Genomic DNA, 23,341 nt, shown 5'->3' on the forward strand with positions numbered 1-23,341 from the left:
TTGATCTGGGGGGGTGAATAGAGCGGTTCAAAAGCGGAACCGTTTTGAACTGCAAAGCGGAGCCATTTTACTGTTCGCCAGAAGCAGCAAGTATTGTAATCATTCATTAGGGAAATTATTGTAAAAACCAAATATGGTTGGTTGGTTTTCTTTTTCTTTTGATATAGCGAACCTTTTGTAATTATTCTCCGAATCTCCATAACCATTACCAGTAAAGTCGTCGTAGAGCCATTCTTTCTCCAATGAACCCACTTCCTACTGGCTATTTCTCCCTTTTCAGCGCTCATCCGGAGGTCGTCTCCAACAATTGATTCCGCCCGAATTGTGGGCACGATTCGCTTTTTCTAGTACAAAACGTTATTTATTAAGACTTGTACTTTGTCTCAAAATGGCTCTTGCTTACATTTTGTTCCAAACCGACTTCGCAAAACTTCACCCACTTCTGACGCAGTTATTTGTCTTCCGAAAACTTGGAAAAAAAATGCGCACAGAAGATTTCAAAACAAATTATTCAAGTGCAAAGAAAAAGTCACGCTTGTGCTCATTCGAAAATCACGTTACGCATTCTCTCGTCTCATCCCCCAGATTTTGATTATTTAAATTAAGATTTTTCTTAACTTAATTGTCTTCTCATTTATTAACACTAACAATACCAGCAAATCAATCCGGAGTCTCCAGTCGACAAAAGGTACCGGCGGACAGACTGAACACACCACGGCATCACCCACCCGAGGGGGAACAGGAACCGGTCTCGATCGAGGGTTTCAAACGGAATCGAAAGCGAAAGAAAACGTCGTGGAAGGATTCCTTTTGGCGATTTGCAAAAAGCTGAAGAAGGCGTTAACAATTCATGAACAAATAAACAAAGTGGTTCAATGTTGAATATAAATAACATACTATGAATAACAATAAAACTACTGTAAAATTTACTTTATTTACTATTTATTTTAATGTCCGAAAATAGTTTTCACAGTAGCATTTAGTGGGGAATAAACCATAAAGAATTATAATTTTACTGTGTAATTCATTGTAATGCTTATTAGTTTTATTGTCCGCATATAGTTTTTACCGCATCATTTACTAGATAAAAAACCATGAAGAACTGTAAATTGACTGTGCAATGCATTGTAATGATTGCTGTTTTTATTATTAATGTATGATGATTTCTATAGTCAGGACGAGTTTTTGGATGAAAAATGCAACATTAGATTAACAGTAAAATGCGTCGTATTTGGTAAAAAAATGTATGGAAAAATTTCGAAATTTTTATGGTACCGGTGCATAACAACCCCCCTTTTTTATGGTAAAATCCCAAAATACGACGCAAATTATCTTAAAAAACGATGCTGTCTACTGTTAAAACACTGTCAAAATGACAATATATTTTATCGTTTTGTAACGTTAAAATTTACTGTAAGTTCATCAGAAATCTTTATGCGGGTCCTAGATGGGTTTATGGTCAATATAACAAAAACGTTTCCACAGAACAATGCCCGAAATGATACAAAATTTGAAAGCATCATTCTTATACACCATCCTGCACAAGATCCTCTGTAATTACTCTTAGCTTTAAGAAAAATGTAATTACAAATGCCGACTCGGTCCTAACCAGGTCCCAGTACCGAAAAGGACCAAATAAAAATAATTTTATGAGAAAAAAAATACACCATCCTGCAAACATAAATGACACGGCCAAATGTTGGGCTAGATTTGGCCATTAATATTATGCTACAAATCGTCGCCATCGTGCTAACTTGTCGTACGTGCATTTTGGGCCAAATTGAGTTAAGAACACCATTTTGTGCAGCTCACAATGCCTCATCTTTTGTCCTTCAAAGATCCCCAAAATTCGATATCTGGCCAGAGGAATTTCAGGTCAGAACGCGTTTGACGCACGTGCAAGTTAGACTACCGTAAACATTTGTAATTATAACTCAGGACTCCAGCAACCAACTTCAACCAAACTTCGGAACAATGCACATAATGGTCAGCCAAACAAAACGTATTTGTTATTGTTTACATTGCGTGCTTTCGTTTTTGTTTATTCAAGGTCAAACATTAAAACGTGTTTTTCTTGGAACGTCTAAATGGCGGGTGCGACAAGATAGCACGACGACGTCGAAATGTTAAAAAATGTTTCATGCAATAGAGCTCAAATTTGGGGTTAGGCTCAGTACACCAATGGTATTGAATACAATTCAAACCTGCAATGGAAGGTGGAAAGTGAAATTTGAACTACCCTAAGAAAAGCTGCCTGATTTTTTGAAGATTTTCAACAGTTTTTGTTAAGGTCATCGCACAATCTATTACCGTTGTTTAATGTAATATTTTAATTTGAAATGTAACTATACTACAAATTAGTTTAAGTTTTTTTTTGGTTGAGTTAAATAGGTAGGTGACGTTGTTTGAAGTCTCAGAGAATGCAAGTGACGCCAATCGATGCACTTGATTTCACTACAGCCGACAAGCTTTAAGCTTTAGAACGCCATTCACCTTATCAAATTGCTTACCACATGTAACGAGTCTTTTACGATGTTTACCAGGAAACTCGTTGTTGCAAAGTGTAGTGCAGGGTGTGCGCTTCCAAAATGCACAAACATGCAATACTTTTTCCCCGTGGTGCAAAAACTGCTGTTTGCATCCATGTACTAACGGCGAAATGAAAGAAAAAGTGAATGGAAAGGAAATCGATCGACGTTTCGTGGCAAACGCGATAGGGCACAGCTAGTTTTGTTTACGTTTTTCGAACGGCCGAGGTCTCCGACAGTCTCGTTCATGTACAACATCAGACAGCTTAGTACTTAGTCGTGTGCTTACTCTAATCGAATGGCACAAACAGACCTTATGAATATATATACAAAATGTATTAATCAGCTTTTTTGAGGTGCGTGAAACGAAACTTTGTCCGTCGGTTCCAGCGAGGAGGCTTCGTTATTTCGAAAGCGATATTAGCAGGATTAACCTACATACATGACAACAAAAGGTGTTACATAACAAAAACAAGACACAAAATGCTAAGAGCCATATGACCCATTCCGCCAGCTGGTCGTTCAAGAGACATTCTCTTTCGACTTTCAAACATTGGGCACCGCGCTAGCGGCGAATGAACGAAGAGTTCGAAAAGTTTTTTTTTGTTGTTGTTGCTGTTGATGGGAAGGCCACGCGCGAAAAATGCCGCAAATAAAGAACCAGAATTGCAGCGGGCAGGAAAAAAACAGCGCAAATCGATGTGAATCGTGGAATTATACCAGAACCGTTGCGATTGAACTTGGCTTACGCGCACCCGCGGCAGAGGAGTCAAGGTGAATCGTGTCACAACCGGTGAGGTGTTGTCGCAGGACGGATGGTTTACGTAAAACGTCACCGGCTCATTTCTTCGCCGAGAATTGATGAGTGTTTCTGAGTATAGAGAACGTAAATTAACGGTTTTTATTTGCACTTGTCAGAGAAGAAAATCTTACATTTTTCAAAATAATAAATGAAATTAAATACGTAAAAGACCTTAAAAATATTTTCTGAAAGAGATCATTAGTGCAAAACGGATTTACAAACCATGAAAAGCGTTTTTTAGGTTTCTTTAAGATTTCTCTTCAAATTTGTTATAAAACAATATTTTTTAAGATCGATTCACCTATAAGGACAGATCAATAACAAATCGTACCAAAAATCCAAAACCTTATATGTTTGAAAACCGCAATTTGCACCGATAGAATATTTTCATATTTAAAGATTCTGATTCAGGCCACAACTTTCTTCGTATAAATCTCCGATGGGGTATCTCAGTTTATAATATTTTGCTCCAGCCACGCCGTGTAGTGCAATTTTACTGTTTTTTTTTTAAGAGGGTAATTCTCCGCCAACTCACACAGCAGTTGCCCCGACCCCTCTTCGATTTGCGTGAAACTTTGTTCTAAGGGGTAACTTTTGTCCCTGATCACGAATTCAAGGTCCGTTTTTTGATATCTCATGACGGAGGGGCGGTACGACCCCTTCCATTTTTGAACATGCGAAAAAAGAGGTGTTTTTCAATAATTTGCAGCCTGAAACGGTGATGAGATAGAAATTTGGTGTCTAAGGGACTTTTATGTAAAATTAGACGCCCGATTTGATGGCGTTTTCAGAATTCCGAAAAAACGTATTTTTCATCGAAAAAAAAAACACTAAAAAAGTTTTAAAAATTCTCCCATTTTCCGTTACTCGACTGCAAACATTTTTGGAACATGTCATTTAATGGGAAATTTAATGTACTTTTCGAATCTACATTGACCCAGAAGGGTCATTTTTTCATTTAGAACAAAATTTTTCATTTTAAAATTTCGTGTTTTTTCTAACTTTGCAGGGTTATTTTTTAGAGTGTAATAATGTTCTACAAAGTTGTAGAGCAGACAATTAAATTTTTTTTGATATATAGACATAAGGGGTTTGCTTATAAACATCACGAGTTATCGCGATTTTACGAAAAAAAGTTTTGAAAAAGTTACTTTTTGCGTTTCTCTTTGTTTCGTCGTCCGTGTCTGTCGCGGGTGACCATAAACGGCCATGATCGATGACGACCAACTTTTTCAAAACTTTTTTTTCGTAAAATCGCGATAACTCGTAATGTTTATAAGCAAACCCCTTATGTCTATACATCATTTTTTTGTAATTGTCTGCTCTATAACTTTGTAGAACATTGTTACACTCTAAAAAATAACCGTGCAAAGTTAGAAAAAACACGAAATTTTAAAATGAAAATTTTTGTTCTAAATCAAAAAATGACCCTTCTGGGTCAATGTAGATTCGAAAAGTACATTAAATTTCCCATAAAATGACATGTTCCAAAAAATTTTACAGTCGAGTAACGGAAAATGGGAGAATTTTTAAAACGTTTTTAGTGTTTTTTTTCGATGAAAAATACGTTTTTTCGGAATTCTGAGTACGCCATCAAATTGGGCGTCTAATTTTACATAAAAGTCCCTTTGACACCAAATTTCTATCTCATCACCATTCCAGGCTGCAAATTATTGAAAAACACCTCTTTTTTCGCATGTTCAAAAATGTAAGGGGTCGTACCGTCCCTCCGTCACGAGATATCAAAAAACGGACCTCGGATTCGTGATCAGGGACAAAAGTTACCCCTTAGAACAAAGTTTCACGCAAATCGAAGAGGGGTCGGGGCAACTTTTCCCGATTTCGTGTGAGTTGGTAGAGAATTACCCAAGAATTACTTTATCATGAAGGTTTTGCTTCCTTTCAGAATTGAATTTCATAAATTAAATAAATTTCAACGCTTTATATAATTAGATTTCTTTAACGAATTCGTTACAGTTTAGATCGGTAAATCATCTGTAAAAATGAACAAAATTTTACCGAAAATCGGTACTACGATGAACAATAATAATCTTTCAAAAATCTGGATCGAATTTCGGTAAGATTTTACCAAATTCGGTAGTTATTAGTTTACCAAACTGTTAAACGGTTGAAAAATCGGAATTTTTTAAACGAATTCAGTCAAAAACTAAGTTTGTAGAGTTTAAAATCACATTTTAAATTAACACTCAAACGCTTGACCTCTTTTTTTTCTTAAAAATCTTATAACTTTTGATAGAATTGACCAAATTGGATGCTTCCGGTTGCAAAAGATCCAAATTTGTCTATATTTTAAACTGTCAGATGGGGGACAAAAATGGCCCGTTTTTAACGGAGATATTCAGGATTCCGTTGGGGTACCTCGGTCCTACTATATGGGTATTTGGTTAATACAACAACAACTTTTCGTCAGAAAAATGTCGTAAATGATACAAAACTTCAAGGAATCATCCTAATATATCATCCTGCAAAAATAATTGACATAGTTAAGTCCTACGGAGCACCGGAGCCGACTCCGATTGGCCACCAATTGCAATCAGCTCACTGAACAGTTTCCGGTTGGAACCTGTTCCGGTGCCCTGAAGGTCTGGACCATGTCAATTTTTTTGCAGGATGATGTATTAGGATGATTCCTTGAACTTTTGTATCGTTTCCGACATTGTTCTGTCGAAAAGCTTTTTTTATATTGACCAAATACCCATATAGGATGGCCGAGGTACCCCAACGGAATCCGGAATATCTCCGGTAAAAATTGACCATTTTTGTATCCCATTTGACAGTTTAAAATATAGACAAATCTGGATGTTTTGCAACCGGAAGCATCCAATTTTGTCAATTCTATCAAAAGTTATAAGATTTTTAAGAAAAAATAGGGGTCTAATGACTACCCCAGCGTTTGAGCAAGTCAAATACTTCACGAAATTTGTCAATAACCTGGTAACTGACTTAATCGATTGATTAATTACTTTTTCCTGTTGATTCCCCTACAAAAAAGAAAAAGAAAATCAACGGACCTGTTCACTCTCTCTCCGCGTAAACTTTGTTGGGGCGTATGGTCTATCTATCTTCTTGTATATAAATGGAACGCGACAAGCAGCCGGTTCGCGTATGTACTACCGCTAGCCTACATCTACTAAACGCTGATGAGTTGGTGAACCATGCTTCAACGAACGCCAATCATATGATCGCTGCGTGCTCGACTCTTTCGGTTCTTCTCAAAGTGATGTTTGGCTTTTTTATGTCGACTCACTGTCGAATAACACATTGACTTATATATTTTTCGAAATGAATCAGAATGTGGCGGCTCGAGTGTTGACGAAAAAAGGGGCAATATAATTACAACGGACATTAAGGAACGAACATAAACATCAAACAAAGTGCCGGTGTGATTTCGAGTAATAAAAGTCAAATTATAAATAGGTTCAAACACAAAACGATAACATTCGAAGCGCGAACGACTTTCGCACCTCTAAATTGCATTTCGATGCATTTGGGCTGCGACACACACGCGAATGAAAAATGCATCGGCAATATTTCATGCAAATTAGTCATTCAGATGGAAATTTGCACAACTGGTGCGGTGCGGTGGTGTTGTCTTTGTCTCGGTTCGACGGCCAAAGGCGAAACCGACCGCAGAGCTCTTTTTCAAGTCGAGTTTGTTGCCATGGGACGGACGTGATACAAAAATAAACCAGATCAGAACGCACAATTGTTGAGGTGTGTTGTTTTTATTTTCATTTCTTCTCTCTTATGATATTTGTGTTTTTGTTTCATTTTTTCCTTCAAGAGTTGCTTATCGCCTATAGAAACAGTTCATTCAACATTACGTCGTACGCTTTAAAATTGTTTGATATTTTTGAATATGTATCATGTTGGCAAACTGTTTTATTTTGTTTTACTTTAGAGCTAAACATGTTCAATTCTACCGAACTGCGATAAACAGAATAATTTTGAGTTTTTTTTATTGTTTTATAATGAGCTACATTAGTTTTGGCCAATCAGTTACCATGCTTAATTTTTCTTCATTTTGCTTTAAAATAACATAAAACACAACGAAAAAAATCAGTCAATTATACTATAAATCTATGCATTCTTAGTTTTTATCGCACGAAACAATAAAAACAAAGTACCTTAAAACGTAACAGTATGAATCAATAGTGTGAGGATTGGTTCGTTTCTTTTTTGTTTGTTTCATTCAGTATACATCGTTTCACTTTGGGGTTTTCCCGCTCACTTTAGCTTTTCCGCAAATAACCGTTCCATCAGTAAAGACAAAAATAACTGCAAAATGGTATAAGTAAAGTACAATCGGCTAGTTTTAACTTGAGTTGTTTGTTTTTCATTTGTTGTACCGTTCGTTAACCCTTTCGGTTCGGTGTTGTTTGTGTTGTCATTTGTTTGTGTGTAAATAATGTGAGTTTTTAAAAATGGGAAAACATCTGGTAATATAATATCGTTCTCAACGATGATGTAATATGAAAAATGCGTTTTCTCTCTTTCAATATAGTATTGTTCTCAGATTCAATTTGATATAGACGTTATTCTCAATATTTTTGACACAGTGATAACAAATGCCTAGGTAAACGTTACTTGGCTACAAAATACAACTTTCATTCTCCTTTCGACCAAAATACACAATTGCAATTAGTGGGCATGTAATTTTATGACAGCTGGGCAGAAGTTTACTCTTGAACCAGGCAGGTGTCCAAGATGGCATGGCAAACGCTGTACGGATCACAGTTGGAGCTCGGACGTCGGTCCTCGAGGTAGCCCTTGTTGGCGTCGGCGACGCCACGTGGAATGCGCACACTGGAGCCACGGTCGGCGACGCCCCAGCTGAATTTGTCGATCGAGGAGGTTTCCAGGCGGCCTACCAGACGGCGTTCGTTGTCCTTTCCTCCGCGCGGGTCGTACGCCTTGATGTGCTTGGCGTGCTGCTTGGACAGCTTCTCGATGGCGGCCTTGATCGCTTCAATGCCGTTATCCGCTCGCATCGGCTTCGTGGAGAAGTTGCAGTGTCCTCCGGCACCGTTCCAGTTGCCCGGCATTGGCTTGGGATCGAAGGTGACGACAACGCCGTAATCCTCAGCGATACGCCACAGAATGTAGCGCGAAACCCAGATGTCGTCGGCGCACTTCATGCCTAGGTTGGGCCCAACCTGGTACTCCCACTGGGCTGGCATGACTTCGGCGTTGGTTCCGGCAAAGTCGATTCCGGCGTACAAGCAAGCCAAAGCGTGCGCCTCGGCAATATCACGACCAACGACATTCTGAGCACCGGTAGCGCAGTAGTACGGACCCTGCGGGCCTGGGAAACCGGCGGTGGGCCAGCCCAGAGGCCTGCCGTCAATGTCGAGGAAAGTGTACTCCTGTTCAATTCCGAACCATGGTTCCAGACACTTGGTTTTGTCGTAGGCTTCCTGCATCAGGTATCGCTTGTTGGATTCGGTGGGCTTTCCATCGGGCTGGTACGTGTCGCAGAGTACAATCACGTCGTTATCTCCGGGCTTGAACGGATCCTTGTACAGGGCACGCGGGACTAGCTTCATGTCCGAGTTGCCGCCGAGAGCCTGATAGGTTGAGCTACCATCATACTGCCAGCTTGGGCAGTCCTCTGGCTTCTGCGGAACATAGTCCAGGACGCGGTCCTTTAGACGCACGTTCTCGCCGGTTCCGTCGATCCACAGGTAAGTGGCCTGCACGTACTTGGGGTCGTACTTCAGCTTCTGGTACCGTTCCAGCAGAGTTTTGCTGAGGTACGCATTGGGCGAGTCCTTCAGAATGCGGGCGGATCGCACCGAACTGGTGCTGATCATGCGCGTTGAAGCCTTGCCGCTAGCAACTCCAGCCAACTCCTGGCGGATCAATAAACCGAACACTCTGAACGACATGGTTTGAACTTTTCACACACGAACAATTTAAAACACACTCTTCAGACTTTTTTCACTGCACACAATTTGTTACGTAAATTTTAGCTTTTCTTCTTCAGATCATATCACAGCACGGATTGGTGAATACTAGAGATTTGGGTCCACCTGAAATTTTGGAGATGGCGGAAAAAAGCATTAGTTCCAACTCACAAAGAGAAATGGCGGATTTCGAAAAAAGCTGACTTTACAACACCACTAATCACAAAACACATACCGGAAAGGGGAAAAAGTTCAAGAAAGTGGAAATTCCAGGAAAAATATATATCAAAGCAGTGTATCTTCCTGTCCCATCAAGAGGGCTTCTGCTTCACTGGTGCTGCAACAAGTCCGTCCGAGCCAAAGGACAAAACACAAATGAATTTCGTTTTCCGTCAGAGAGTAGCAAACCCACAAGTACACACGGCCTACTGAAGAAAACGAACACTGCTCACACTTATTTTTCTCACACCAAAGTGGCTAAGCCGGAAAAACTGCCCCACTCGACGACGACGACGGCGATGAACAGTGAGTTGTAAGTAAGTAAATACTAACCCCTATTTACTCAGCAGGAAGCGCGAGCGCGAACCACCACCGTTCTCCTTGTCCACGAAGCAAGCAGCTGGCTGGGCGAACTGAAAAGCTCGGATGGACTCCACGAAATGTCGAAGCGCAGGCCGGGGTTCTACTACTTAAGTCAGGCCATACTAGTGCAACACCGTAGCGGACAAGTGTGTTGTTTTTGTCCTGCAGCAGCAGCACACACTCACACTCGTAGACACCATGAAACCCCTTTTGGACATTGGCAGTGGACACCGAAATAATGCCGCACAAGTGTCGATACTTGGCCGCGGCTCTCGCGATTCTCTGTTTGTGGCGGCAGCAGAAGCAGCTGTAGGCGAACAGTGATTAAAAAACGGCTTTGGTTCGCATACATGGACGTGAGCCGTTCCGAGGAGGAGACTATATCAAGGTTTGAAAAGTAGTGTGTTACTTTTTAAATAAATGTATTTTTCTAACAGTGTTCAACATAACATTCAAGGCAAGAAAAAAATCATGCAGCTTCTCCATAAAAATAAGTACTTCAAATTTATATTAATATCAATCAATTTTTATAATTTTTTACAATTTTTTATTTAAAAAACGTGACAAAACGGTGGTATTTCATCAAACAGAACTTAGAGAAACATTTTCTGAAATTATATCGCATATTTAGTTACATCAAAGACCAACCAAACTTGAAGCACCATGCGTCTCCATGAAAATAACGCTGATTCATCATTTCTATGGAGAAGCACGATACTTTAAGTTTGTTTGTTTGTATTTATTGTCCTTGTTAGTCCTATCGAGAAATTAAAAGTGAGAGTGTGTGTAACATGGAGGTAAACTTTCTGTGCAGTTGCTGTGAAGGATCCCATGGCACTTCGAAAAGTTTAACTCCATGTTGCACGCACACACTCTCACTTTTAATTTCTCGATAATTAAACTCAATCAACATAGACAAAGCCCTTTACAGGTGGTCTTTGTTGTGGACGCTAGGTGATTAAATTTAACACGAATATTTGTTTAAATCATGTGTTTAGAATGCTATTATTATATTTTATATTTTGAAAAAAACATATTCCATTATTATAAAGTAATTTCAAAACATTATAAGACTGTTGTAAATATTTTTCAAAGTAGAAATTTCAATGGAAATTTAGTTGTAATCAGCTTAACTGAATTTGAAATGAATCCCCCTTCATTTAGGGGAAATTCTCGTATGATTGGCAGGTTAAGCACTCGCTCCTAACTCCATCCAATGTGCTGATTTTCACTATTCAAACAAATAATTTTGCAAAGCTTTTGATAGAAACTTGCTTGCTCACTTCTTATTGATGTATTTATCACTCGATTTCAGTTGAAAACGCTTTTAATAAGCTTCAATTGAATGTCAAAGTTCTGACCTGCCCGCATTAGGCCCGCTGTTATTAGAAGCTGTTCCCCTATATTCACTTTTAACATGTTTGAGCTTATTCAAAAATCGCTTGAATTTTAGTAAATTTTCAATGGAACTGTAAAGCAAAAAAAAAAATCGCATTTTTTTGTCAGATTTTGCATTTTTTGAAAACCAATGATTACAAATCAACTAAACTAATTCTTCCTTCACAAGATGTTTACAAACCATAAAAAATGAATTCACAAGCCATGATTGCCACATTTGAATGAAAAAAGTGTTTTAAAATGTATATTACATCGGTCCTCTCAGTTCTCAGTTGTTTTGCAATCATTAGTTTTGAGAATATCTTAGTATTGATGAAACATTTTTTTATAAAAATTGAGGAAAATTCATCGGACAAAATCACCAAAAAATCATGGATGATTGATTTTGATGCTCTTTTGATTAAAGCTGACCGAACTGTTCTATCTTGAATCCCTGAATTATGCGGACCAATTTGCCGCAGATATCGCATGATGTCCTTGTGTGTTAAACATGTGCTCAAATTTGTGATAGGTTTCTCAGAGCCTATAGTTCCGATTTGAGCGCTTTTAAAAGCATTTGAAAGGTGATGTGCTGAACCTAAACCAGTTCTTAGACCAAATTTATTTTTTTGGATTTTTTGCGTGGCAGGAATATTATTTGAACAGATCAGACGGTTTCTCAATTAAACATAAGATCAAAATGAAAAAATAAAAATAAAAAAAAAATTTTATTCACATCCTCCCAAGTTTTTATCCATGCTGTGTGTTTGGTTCAAACATTGCAGCATTTGAATCATTTTTTAAAATAACTTATGGTATAAAATCGAGACACCATCTTTTATGTCGTCAATTGCTTAGAACTGGTTTTGAAACTACTTAAAACCCTTACGTTTGGAATCGATAAAGTCAATTTAGAGGTCTGAATTCATTGACCATTATAACCGAAACCAACCAGACAATAAAATAAGGCCGTTGCAAATATTTTTTGCCTTCCTCACCTTACTGAGGAAAGGCTATAAAATCACTCGAAAAATGAACTTCTTAATTTGACCTCGTAGACCCACCTTCACGTATACCTATCGACTCAGAATCAAATTCTGAGCAAATGTCTGTGTGTGTGTGTGTGTGTAGGGATGTGGGTCTGTGCACCAAAAAATATGCACTCGATTATCTCAGCACTGGCTTAACCGATTTGGACCGTTTTGGTCTCATTCGATTCGTCTTGGGGTCCCATAAGTCCCTATTGAAAATTATGAAGTTTAGTAAAGTACTTCAAAAGTTATGCTAAAAAAACGATTTTGGCGTATGTCCGGAAGATTGTAAAAAGGGTGGTTTTTGTAAGAAACCCTGTCATGTTATACATTTTCAGAAAGGTATTAAAAAGACCTTTCCAATGAGCCTAAAACATCAAGGATCTGACAATCCTATCAAAAGTTATTAGCACTTAAGTGTTATTTATACACTTTTTGGAGGCCGGATCTCAGATATTTCAATGAAAATGATGTCCGGGTCCATCATGCGACCCATCGTTAGTTAGATAATCGAAAGACCTTTCAGATGAGCCTAAAACATCAAGGATCTGATAAACCTATCAAAAGTTATTGACACTTAAGTGTTATTTATACACTTTTTGGAGGCCGGATCTCAGATATTTCAGTAAAAATGATGTCCGGGTCCATCATGCGACCCATCGTTAGTTAGATAATCGAAAGACCTTTCAAATGAGCCTAAAACATCAAGGATCTGACAACCCTATTAAAAGATATTGGCACTTAAGTGTTATTTATACACTTTTTAGAGGTTTGATTTCAGATATTGTGATAAAAATATTGTCTGAATCTTCCATGCGAACTATCGTTGGATAGGTTTTTTTTATCAGACCTTGCCGATGAGCCAGAAATATTGATGGTCTGCGAACCATATCAAAAGAAATGAGTAATAAAGTTGATTTGTTAAACATGTTAAGGGGGAATGTTGCTATTTTTACTGAATGTATTGACTTTATGAATATGAGGAAGGCACCAACCACCTAAAGGTGGATTAAGTAACGTTTTGAAGTTAATGTCCCTCGACTCTGACTTAAACTTTGAAAAATATTTGCAATTTTGCTTTTGGAAAAAAAGCGAAAAACAGCAGTACCGATTGCCCAGTTGCAGGTGTTGAATCTAAATACAACTTGTGATAAGCTATTTTAAGAACACAATTTCTATATAAATTATGGGTGTTTTTGTAAATTATGGTTAACAAAATTGCATTTCAAAAATATTTGCGGCTTAAAAAAATAATATAATAAGTTTGGAGATGCTTTGTATGATAATTTTTTTTAGCATTTTACATCAAAAAAGTATTATTTTTCAATTTGTATTGAAAATTAATTCAGTTTTTATACCAAATGCATTCTTTCTCAACATTCGGATCAACTCAAAGAAAACCCAAACAAACTGGAGAATCGAGAGTGCGGTACAAAAGGAGTCGCCGGGTTCACCACAGACAGACGAATGGCAAAGAGACTCTCTCTCACTCTCGCCTCTCGCTAGTTCGCCAAGCTTCTCTCTCAAGCTTTTCTATGGTTTTCCACGCGGCTGTGTGCCGCCAACACACACACAAGCTCATCCCTGCTTGGTTGCTGTTTACTGTTTTTCACTTTTCTGCCATGGTTAATAGCGTTTGTGGTAAAAGTCGCCAAGTAAAATCGTCGTTTACACACAAAGAAAAAGCTAAACAACCACTTGAAGAGAGAGTATTTCACTTGGGTGTGGTGTGGATTGCCGGCGAGGACGATGGCGGATGGTGGCTGAGTATTATTGTTATTATCTTGTTTTATACTTTCACACATCGATACTCAGCGCAGCTGACGACGACGAGCCGCGATGGATGGTGTGATGGCTAAAGACGATGATGATAGTGCCCTCGTAAATTGACGACCATATGTTTGAAGTGGGTTCGCCTTCGCTGGGCAAGGACCTTCGCGATTTGAAGTGTTGTTGAACATGGTTGGTATGATAGTGTATAATAGATATTATAAACGAATTGTTAATGAAAACAGTTTAACGGTTGTTTATGTTCAGTCTGCAAGTTAGCAATCATTTCTTCTCACAAAAAGACATATATTTGACTTTTTTGATCAGGACAGAGCAACCCTCTGGAAAAATAAAATCAAAAATCATTTATTAAAACTGGCTAAGCGTCATTTTTTTAAAACCCGATCGCGGGAATCGATTCTCTATTATGACCATTGGCCTAAGTCCAGTATTCGCAAAGATACAGCGGTTTACAAACAAAAGTTTGAAAAACTGGAGTATATGTTAGACTAGATTTTTCAATCTCGAAAATATTTTTACCGGAATGCTCGTCCGATTTCCCATGAGTTTGCTTTGAGCATGCCGTTTTCAGATTTGCTGTTTTTTTATTAGGATGAAAATTAATCACTTATGTATGTTAAAGCATATTTTTTGCTAAACATAATCTTCTTCGCAAATTTAAAGTTATCAAATATCATCGGTCCACATCGGCACAACAATTTTCCAACAATCGCTCCCCATGTGATATAACAATGCACGCCACACGATTGTTCTCAGCTTTGACATGACATTGAAAGGTCTCTATCTCACCCGCGGGGGTGGCCAATTCAGCCACATTCATCTTCGTGAAAATGATGTTTATGACTTGTCGATGGCATTGTTATTTACGACTATCTCGCACAATACAGTCCGGAGCCCGTTTTGAGCAAGGGGAGGATAATTGATTTATTGGCTGATGCATTCTCAGTGAAGGTAATCTTGAGAGGCTCTTGAAGAATGTTATCAGCCCCCGTTGAGTGATGCCAACAATCGAGTTGGTTCGACGAGGTATTCGCCTAAAGTTGTAGAGCATTTTTGTGTCCTCAGTTGCCAACGCGCCTGCCAGCTGACCTTAATTTCCCACTCGATTCGTAATTCTAATCGTGATTTTCTGCGAGCTGTAAACAACTGATACGAATCAGAGTATTTCTGTTTTTTACTCATTTTTCGGTGTCTACTCCCTTGCCGTCCATTCAACCGCTTGGTAGACGCTCTTCACTGAGTGCCGATGTGTGTACGAACGACGATTGATAAGCGAAACGATTCGAGATTTTTTCTTTCAGCTATGCAAAGAGTCGAGCGGTATTCGAAATGGGACGTTCTTTTCGCAAATGTTCATAAATTTGGTCAAGTTGTTGGATGCAGCGCGACGTTTGTAAAATAAATTCATCGATGTATTTAAAAACTTGTTTTACTCGGATTACCAGCAAAAAAATGACGTGAAGAATTATGAGTTCATAGACATTTTATTAACGCAAAAAAAATCCCCCATTTCTTCCATCAATACAGACAGTGACTAAAGTCCGGGTACATGAGTGCAATTCGGCCGGCAATCACGCCGCGGCCTGCTGGTTCCCGAGTAATCTGCTTCATAAAGATAGGGTGGGACATTTTAACGAGGTCATTACCGGCCATAAACTTTGAACGATTTCTGGGTCGGTTTTCACTGGTTTAGCATTTTTTTTTTTTGCGAATTGCGAACATGTTTTCCCCTTTACAGAAAAAAAGAGTCTTGTGCGGACTTCGAACTACGCGGGAAAAGTAACGAACCAAACTGATAAGTCCACCACAGGCCCGGCCAGGCCTCGGAGGTTATGTGTGATGAACTCTCGTGACACACTTCTTGGCGCGAACCCTATGCTGGCACGTTTTGCGTCATTCGAGCGATAGTGTACCGCGTGATTTTACGTGTTTTTGTGTTTAATCGTAATTTGATTTTTATTATTCATTTCGACAAATAAAAATTCCATTTGTTTTCGGCTTTCTTTTGAACAATGATTGACATTTGTGGCGATAGGAAAGACACAGGAATATGAGCTGATCTTGAAAAAGAAATTTGAATGTATTTGGAAAAATTTTCCTCATTTTTAGTGATAGTGATTATTCGAAGTCTTTGCTAAAATTTTAACCAAGATTTTTTTGAGTTTTCATTAATACTGTCTTTGAGCTTAACTATTTAGTAAAAAATGCTTTTAAATGTCAAAATGGTGATAGTAAATTATTTATTTTACTTTATCAAAGTTTCTTTAAAGACCTTTGGATATTCAAAACTTTGAGTATTCCAGCACTCCAACTTTTTGCAAATTTTGTCAAGTTTTACCCCGTTCGTTTTTTTAATTTTTAATCAGTTTTGGAGACCAAATGACGGAGGAATTGTTTCTGCCTGAAACTATCATTATTAAAAAATAGTGATTTTTGCTGATTTTACCAGTTGGCCTCGGAAAAAAAACCTCGGATAATCGAAACTTCGGTGAATCGAATCACAAAAAAAAGTTTTTTTTTTTTTGTTTTATGGTCGATTGTTGAGCTTAAACTACTCTAAAATTTAGAATTTTTAAATCCAACTTGGCGGGCAAAATTGCGGAGATGTAGTACTATTGAAGTATGAATTTAGTAATTTTCAAGACCATCCACCATTAAAATTTGACTAATATGGGGTCGAAGAATTCGAATTTAATGTTAAAAGTGAGAAAATAAAAAAAACGTGATTTTTTTGTTCATGATTCGATTATCCGAAGTCCCATGCAAATTTTCGGATAATCGTGTATGGACTGTATTATATTTATTTTTCAAGTGCTATACCCGCATAAAAAAGTACCATATAAAAACTTTTTTTCATATGGTAGTTGAGCTTTAAACTATATTGTTACTACCATTTCCTAAAATGTTTGACTACTATTTTAGAAATGGTATTGATATGGTTGGCATGAATTTTTACTATCTCTCAAATGGTTTAACCATCTGGCATAAGGGTGGTTAGCAATGGTAACCTTAAAAAACTCAGTACTATTTTCGTCAAAAAACTGTTTGTTGTATGGTTAATATATGGTTTAAGTACTATTTGGCAAAAAGTAACCTTAAAACAAACAGTTCTCAAATAGCTTAATGTGGTTAAATTTTAATTTTGGGAAATTGAAAAACGATTTCACAAATAGTTACCATTTCTCAAAGTGTCATTGTATGATCCAATATGGTAATCAAATGGTAATTTTTTATCCGGGATCAGTTTAGTAAACTGTAAATTACTGAATTTGCTTAAATTTATTTAATTATTTTATTTTTGTTTATGACAAAAAAAAATCATTTCAGTGCTGAAAAAAAAACAACTTTCAGCACTTGTATTGAAAAATCATACTTTTCGGTACTGTTTTAGAGATTTGCATTTATCATTATGGCGAACAAAATTCAAGCGGAGAAACGAAAAAATCGCTAAAAAATTCAAAGGGTGTTTTCCGGGTTTGCAAAAAATATTCTTGTCAACTCATTGCTAAACTTGTTAAATACAAGTACGTTTTGTGCTGATTTTTTGTTTGCAACTACTTGATATTACAAATTACATTGCATTATTATTTTGTACACAGTTAAGTATTTACTGTAACCTATAATAATAAAGCCTTTGCAAATATATTTTCAAAGTTTAACTCCTGCAATGGAAATTCATTTTTAATAAATTTCAACGAAAAGCTAGAGACAAGAACTACAGAACAATTTAGTTTTGCATGTTTGGGCACAAATCTTTGAAAAAACGTTACATTTGAAATAATGATACAATTGATGTGATGTGAGCGCCACAAGGATGACCTATGTAGCGGTTGCTTAGAATTACAGTGGATCAGATTGAAAAAGCCATCTTCAAATAACTCCCCTTTAATGAGCCAAAAGTAGGTGGTAGGACATTTGAGATTAACGATGTTTTTTTTTCTTATAAATTAAACAAATTAATGCTTAAAATGACCCATTTTGCTTTAATTCGTAATTTTATATCTGTATAAAAAATCGTACTTAAGCTTATGTCCACCGGTTTGATTTTCAAAACGGCTTTTTGGTGCATCCTGCAACTCAATTCACATTAAAGCAGCTCTACAGAGACCTTGACCATTCGGGCGTGCATACCTGCCTCCAATCGGCTATCAATGTTATGCAAATTAATTATCAAGTGAAACTTGATTGCATCTTGCACGAGTTGTCCTCGAGGCGAATTCTTATGCAACGGGACGGACACGTTTCTGCTTCTTCTTCTGCTCCTTTTCCGATGCGTCTGATGCATAAGACACAGCGACGACGTCTGCGACCATGCATCAGCAACATCAGCATCACAAGCAGACTATAATACAAATTTACGTTCGGTCGCTGGTTGGTTGCTGCGAAGGTGAAAAGGATCAAGCTGTGCAGCTTCCCGACGACTTTCCCCCGTCCGACCTCAAACCATCCGCTATCGATATAGGGAGGGGAGGTGTGGTTTCCATTACGGCTAGGAATCGATGCGTTATAGAGATCGTTTTCAGAAGAAGAAGCAGCTTGGATTATATAATATAGTTCAAGGATACCGGAAACTAATTGATTGAGGGAAGAATCTAGCAGGCTTAGGTGGAGCAAACAATCAACCAACTCGTGTGCAACCAAAGGTTAGCTGGGTTGGTGCTAAATTACGCCCACCCCTCCCAGAGTAGAACATAACTCTAGAGGCGCCTTTGGTTATGCAACCCGGAAGCCGAAGCTCACATGTGAAAGTTTCTTCATGGTTTATGAGTTATAATTTCATTGAGCTTCCTTTAGGCGTAGGAGGCTGAAAGAAATTCTAATGAATTTTAAAGTTATGTGATATTTTAAGAACCTTAACTTTTTTTTTAAATTCTGCATAACTTATTCCGCAAGGGGTTAAAGTTGTTTGATAATGGTAAACGATACTGAGAACTCCACATGGCTTCGAATGGATTCGACGCCTGTTTGCAGTACGCTTCGGCAGCTGCAGATACTTTATGTTGCTGACATAATTGAACGACGGGGGCCAATGAGTTCATCCTGCAGGATGTCTGGTTAAGGCAACATACTTCTGGAAGTGCCTTTTATGAGCGTAAAGTTTGAGGGAAATGTGCTCGATAAACTTTAAGATGAACTTTCTTTCGCCCTTTAACTTGTAGGAAAAATAATTCTCAAGAAATCCATTCACAAAGTTTCTGCGCAAAACACGCGAAATGGCGCGCGTTTCATTAACCGCGAACAAACATAAACACGTGATGCCAGAGTGCAGCTGAAAAGTCGGGAAACCCTCGAAAGGTACCCTTTCACGCCGGCCACTTGGGGCGTGAGCTGGAAAATCGACAGCTTCATGTAAACAAAGCGTCAGTTGTCGGACCACGTGTACCGGACAGCCGCTAAGCGTGGGGGCAGAACGTGGCCATGAGTGGGATCGCCAATTTGAACGCTGGAACGCTGGTCAGCCGAATGGAATGTGAGCGATCTCGTGGATGGTCGTGAATATGAGGGGTGTTTGACCGTAGCCGTCGAACCGGGAAGAATTTCTAACACAGGCAATCCCTTTCCCTCCTAAAGCCGACTCCGATGATTTAGTACATATTTATTGGCTGCCGCCATATTCTAGCTATCTGGCATTAGATTTTGATTGGTTTAGACTGTAAATAATCGCAATGAATTATAAGAGGAACGTAACAATGACAAGGTTACCGTGAATTCAGCAATACATAATCAATAATTAGAATCACCGATTCATTGAAGTTCTAATTATCATTTATAATGAGAACTAATAATTAATAAAAGAAATCATTATAATCCAGTTACGCTGAACATATTAAATCTAATTTCCGATTAGTCACCTCAGATTCGATTAATGCTTCTGTAGAATCATTAATCAACAGACCATTGTTTTAGGAAAAACCCATCGCAGTGCATCCGCTAGCGAATTTCATAAGAATGGTAGCATTTCACGTGTAGTCCGTTTCATATTTTGCTTTCTGCGTTTCATTGAAAGCAAAACAGTTTTGATTTGCTTCAGCAAACAATCGAGACTTCGAGTTCACAAGATTTCGTGTGAATCAATTAGCTTTGTATGCATTTAGTCCACTTTGTTCAGGTTGGTTCGACTGGATCCGCATGGAAGAGGATTATAAGAAACCAAAATTAAACATCCCAGTAGGGATAAACGTTCTCGTTAGTCACAAAAGCTAGCTCCAATAATTCTTTGAAGTTGGATGATGGTTATCTTCTCTTCAAGCGAGCTGGAAATGTCTGGCTTAGTTTGCCAAACTAATCCGGATTTTGGTCTGGTAATTAATTCTGTAAAACTTACAGAATCCTAGAAACAAGTACTTTACGTTTGATGAGAAATAATGTTAGTCCTGAATTGCACATAATTCTGAAAGATGTGCAGTTTGTGAAGGAAAAATAATGACCATTTTGCGAATGCGAATGCGAAAAATAATGACCATTTTGCCAAATACGAAACGTAAATATGTTTTATTTATAAACCAACAAGCCTTACCCGGCAAACTTCGTTCTGCCCTTTTTTTTCGTTTGTTGACGTTTTTAACTTTTTTGCTTATTCAGCCTCCTGTGATCAAAATTTGATTTTACGTAACTTTTCCCATACAATCTGCGATTTTCCTGAATCGGTTCCATAGTGGCCAATGTTGTAACTTTTTGGCGTAAGAACCTACCTTGGACTTATATGAACCCAACGCAACAAAGAGCACCTCGATCCGACATTCCATGTTGAATTGATTCGCGTTCGAACAAAACCGTCGAAATTTTCTTATATATATATATAGATGAAGACTAAATAAATTCAAAATCTGTTTGAGTATCTCAGTTTGATTTAAAATATTTGAAGCAAAATTCAAAAAAATATCATTATATTTTCAAAAGAAAGCAATTAAAGCTAGAGGAGAGTGGGGAGCTCTTTTTATTTATCACAAAACTTAGAAGTTTTTTAATGAGCTGGAAGCCCAAGCATTCAACTATGTTCCACCTTCCAGATTTTTTATTGAATTAGTTGCGAAATGTTGACATGGATTAATCTAAACAAAGTAAAAGAAGGAAAGTTTCCCGATCATTCTGATATATTTTCAAAACATTCTTCTAACCAGTTTTTAAAAATAGATTAGTGATCAGAAATTCTCAGAGCTTTATTTTGAGCCTCACGTGGTATGTAATATGCATATTAGGCACACTTAATTATGCAAATTTTATGCGAACAACAAAACGCTCATGCTTATGGTGCCTTAAATGTCGCTGGCAAGCGTTGGCGTAGCACTTGACAACTGAAGCAGTGTAATATGCTCTCATCGAAGAACCTTTTGCTAAAGTACTACTGGGAACGATTGATAAAATTAACTTTATAGCAATTTCCGTTAAAACAAACAGTTCGACATCTGCTGACGGAGCTCTTTGAGAGTGAGCTGTTTATTGTGAGGCGATGATTTATAGTAAAGTAACTACATCGATGAAGTGTTAATGGCTTTCGGTTCTAACGATACTGTCGCAGCTGGTTGGAAACTGGATGGTTTTCGGACTCAAGTATCTTAAATTTGCATGTTACCACACAAAACGTGAGTGCAATCACAGCTGCCTGCACGATTATCTTATCGGTGGTGCATTACAATCTCAGGCTCCGTCATCGCGTTGATAAGCGTTGGGGTACTTAATAGGAAGAGCAAACAAGGTTGTACCTTTCCGTTGTTTACGTTTTGCATGCTTGAGCTAATCCTTGCAACGGGACAAACCGGCGCAAAAACTTCCAGACAATCAGAAAATTTGTTTGCATCAATTTGGCAAGGAATGTGGAATTTCATTGGAATTTATACCACTCACTGCGTGATTAATCATCACGTTCTTAATGAAGTTTCAAACAAAAAGGCATCTTTCTGCTTCTTTGTGCAGTGATCGGACGACTCGTTGATCACACATTAGAGGCTGGTCATGGCACGCCAAGGACGATGCAGCTCATAACCGTTGTCGTTGAGTTACATGCGTTGAAATGATACACAAAAGCATTTCATCTTGTAAACATTACCGGGAGGAGTGCCCGACTGATGCAAATGTTGCCAGACAACTCCAAGTTCATACTACGGAGTGTTTTTTTCTGCTCTAGGAGTGTTTAGGGATGAAGACCACCAACGTGGATGATACCTTCCTCAAATTTTTATGAATTTTTTCAGTTTTCGGTCACTAAACGGTCGTTTCGTAACATTCGGATAAATGAAGAAAAAAAATCATATTCTTCAAGAGTTTAGAAAAATGCTTGAAGTTCTTTTTTTCCTGCCGCTGTCCAAGCTGCTATGCTGCAGCTATCTTGAAGAGCTCTTGTAGAACTCCTGAAACTTTGTGTTACTTGAAAAAGTTGTTTTCAAGGGTCCTGATTTTCGGTTCAATGAACAGAAACCACTCACTCATCGCCTATCCATTCGTCGCCTATTCCAACCCGCTAGCATTCATGAGCGAATGAGTCTCGCAAGCAGCCAGCGAGTGGCCCGAACTGTTCACTCAGCGAACAAATACATCGTGAAAATATTTGCCTACTCCGTCGCTCGACGACACTCACACACTACCATGCTCAGCGAAGAGCTACTCTCACAAAATGCAAGCGCGGCAGTCTTTTTGTCTTCACGCCCTCAGTTTGCCATCAATTTGATTTTTTCTTGGTGGAAGTTTCTTTGAATGGTGTCTATAATGTTATGAAATCAAAATAAATGCACAATTTAATTGATAACATTGATTTTAGGCAACCCAAATCAATGAGTATAACGCAGCGCATCAGAGAAAAAATGTTTTCAGTTCAGAGTGATCGGAGACGATCGGCCTGTCTGAACCGTTCGGAGACTGAGCCGATCAGAGAGAGAGAAGAGTAGAAAAGAGAGTGTTCGGGAGCGAATGGTGATAGAGTGACAAACGGTAGGAATTCATCAGGGCAGTATCGCGTCGCCTGCTAATATTTGTGCTCGCGAATGGAGTGGTTGATTTTGAGCAATCAGGACCCTTGGTTGTTTTCCAACAAATACAAAAGGATCTGCAAAAAAATATGTAAAAAAGTGTGGAAAAAACATTCACAAAATATTTCAATTTACAAATATTTCGATTTTCCTTAAATTGTTTAAGACATCCTTCCCGACTTAATCTCTTGCGACGTTTAAATTCTTATAGCAACCGACAGCCTCTGTCAATCACGACACATGTTTTTGTTACAATTCTCTCTCTGTCATCAATTTTCGTGCCATTCAAGTCGGAGCGTACTACCAATATCTCAGGCTGTTTTCCCGGTCGAGCGCATGC

At 38.2% G+C, this 23,341-nt stretch overlaps 1 protein-coding gene across 2 annotated transcripts; it reads right to left on the minus strand.

Annotated features, from left to right (window-relative positions):
• Positions 1 to 7,057: 7,057 nt before the first annotated feature.
• On the minus strand, positions 7,058 to 9,966 carry LOC120412806 (glutamine synthetase 1, mitochondrial-like). Of its 2 annotated transcripts, none has more exons than XM_039573407.2 (2): positions 9,810 to 9,966; positions 7,058 to 9,383 (listed from the first exon to the last, which is right to left on the minus strand). In XM_039573407.2, exon 2 carries the CDS (start codon positions 9,237 to 9,239, stop codon positions 8,031 to 8,033), a length of 1,209 nt encoding a protein of 402 aa, XP_039429341.1. In that variant the 5' UTR covers positions 9,240 to 9,383; positions 9,810 to 9,966; the 3' UTR covers positions 7,058 to 8,030. The 2 variants fall into 2 exon arrangements, with proteins under 2 accessions (XP_039429341.1, XP_039429340.1); XM_039573406.2 differs by lacking the exon at positions 9,810 to 9,966 and adding an exon at positions 9,493 to 9,754.
• Between the last annotated feature and the right edge of the window lie 13,375 nt (positions 9,967 to 23,341).

The sequence above is a fragment of the Culex pipiens genome, chromosome 2 (assembly GCF_016801865.2).
Source record: "Culex pipiens pallens isolate TS chromosome 2, TS_CPP_V2, whole genome shotgun sequence".
In the NCBI taxonomy this organism is placed as follows: Eukaryota; Metazoa; Arthropoda; class Insecta; order Diptera; family Culicidae; genus Culex; species Culex pipiens.

Bases quoted from the DNA above. Each gene is read 5' to 3' on its own strand.
- LOC120412806 (XM_039573407.2), bottom strand. From the start codon at position 9,239: ATGTCGTTCAGAGTGTTCGGTTTATTGATCCGCCAGGAGTTGGCTGGA.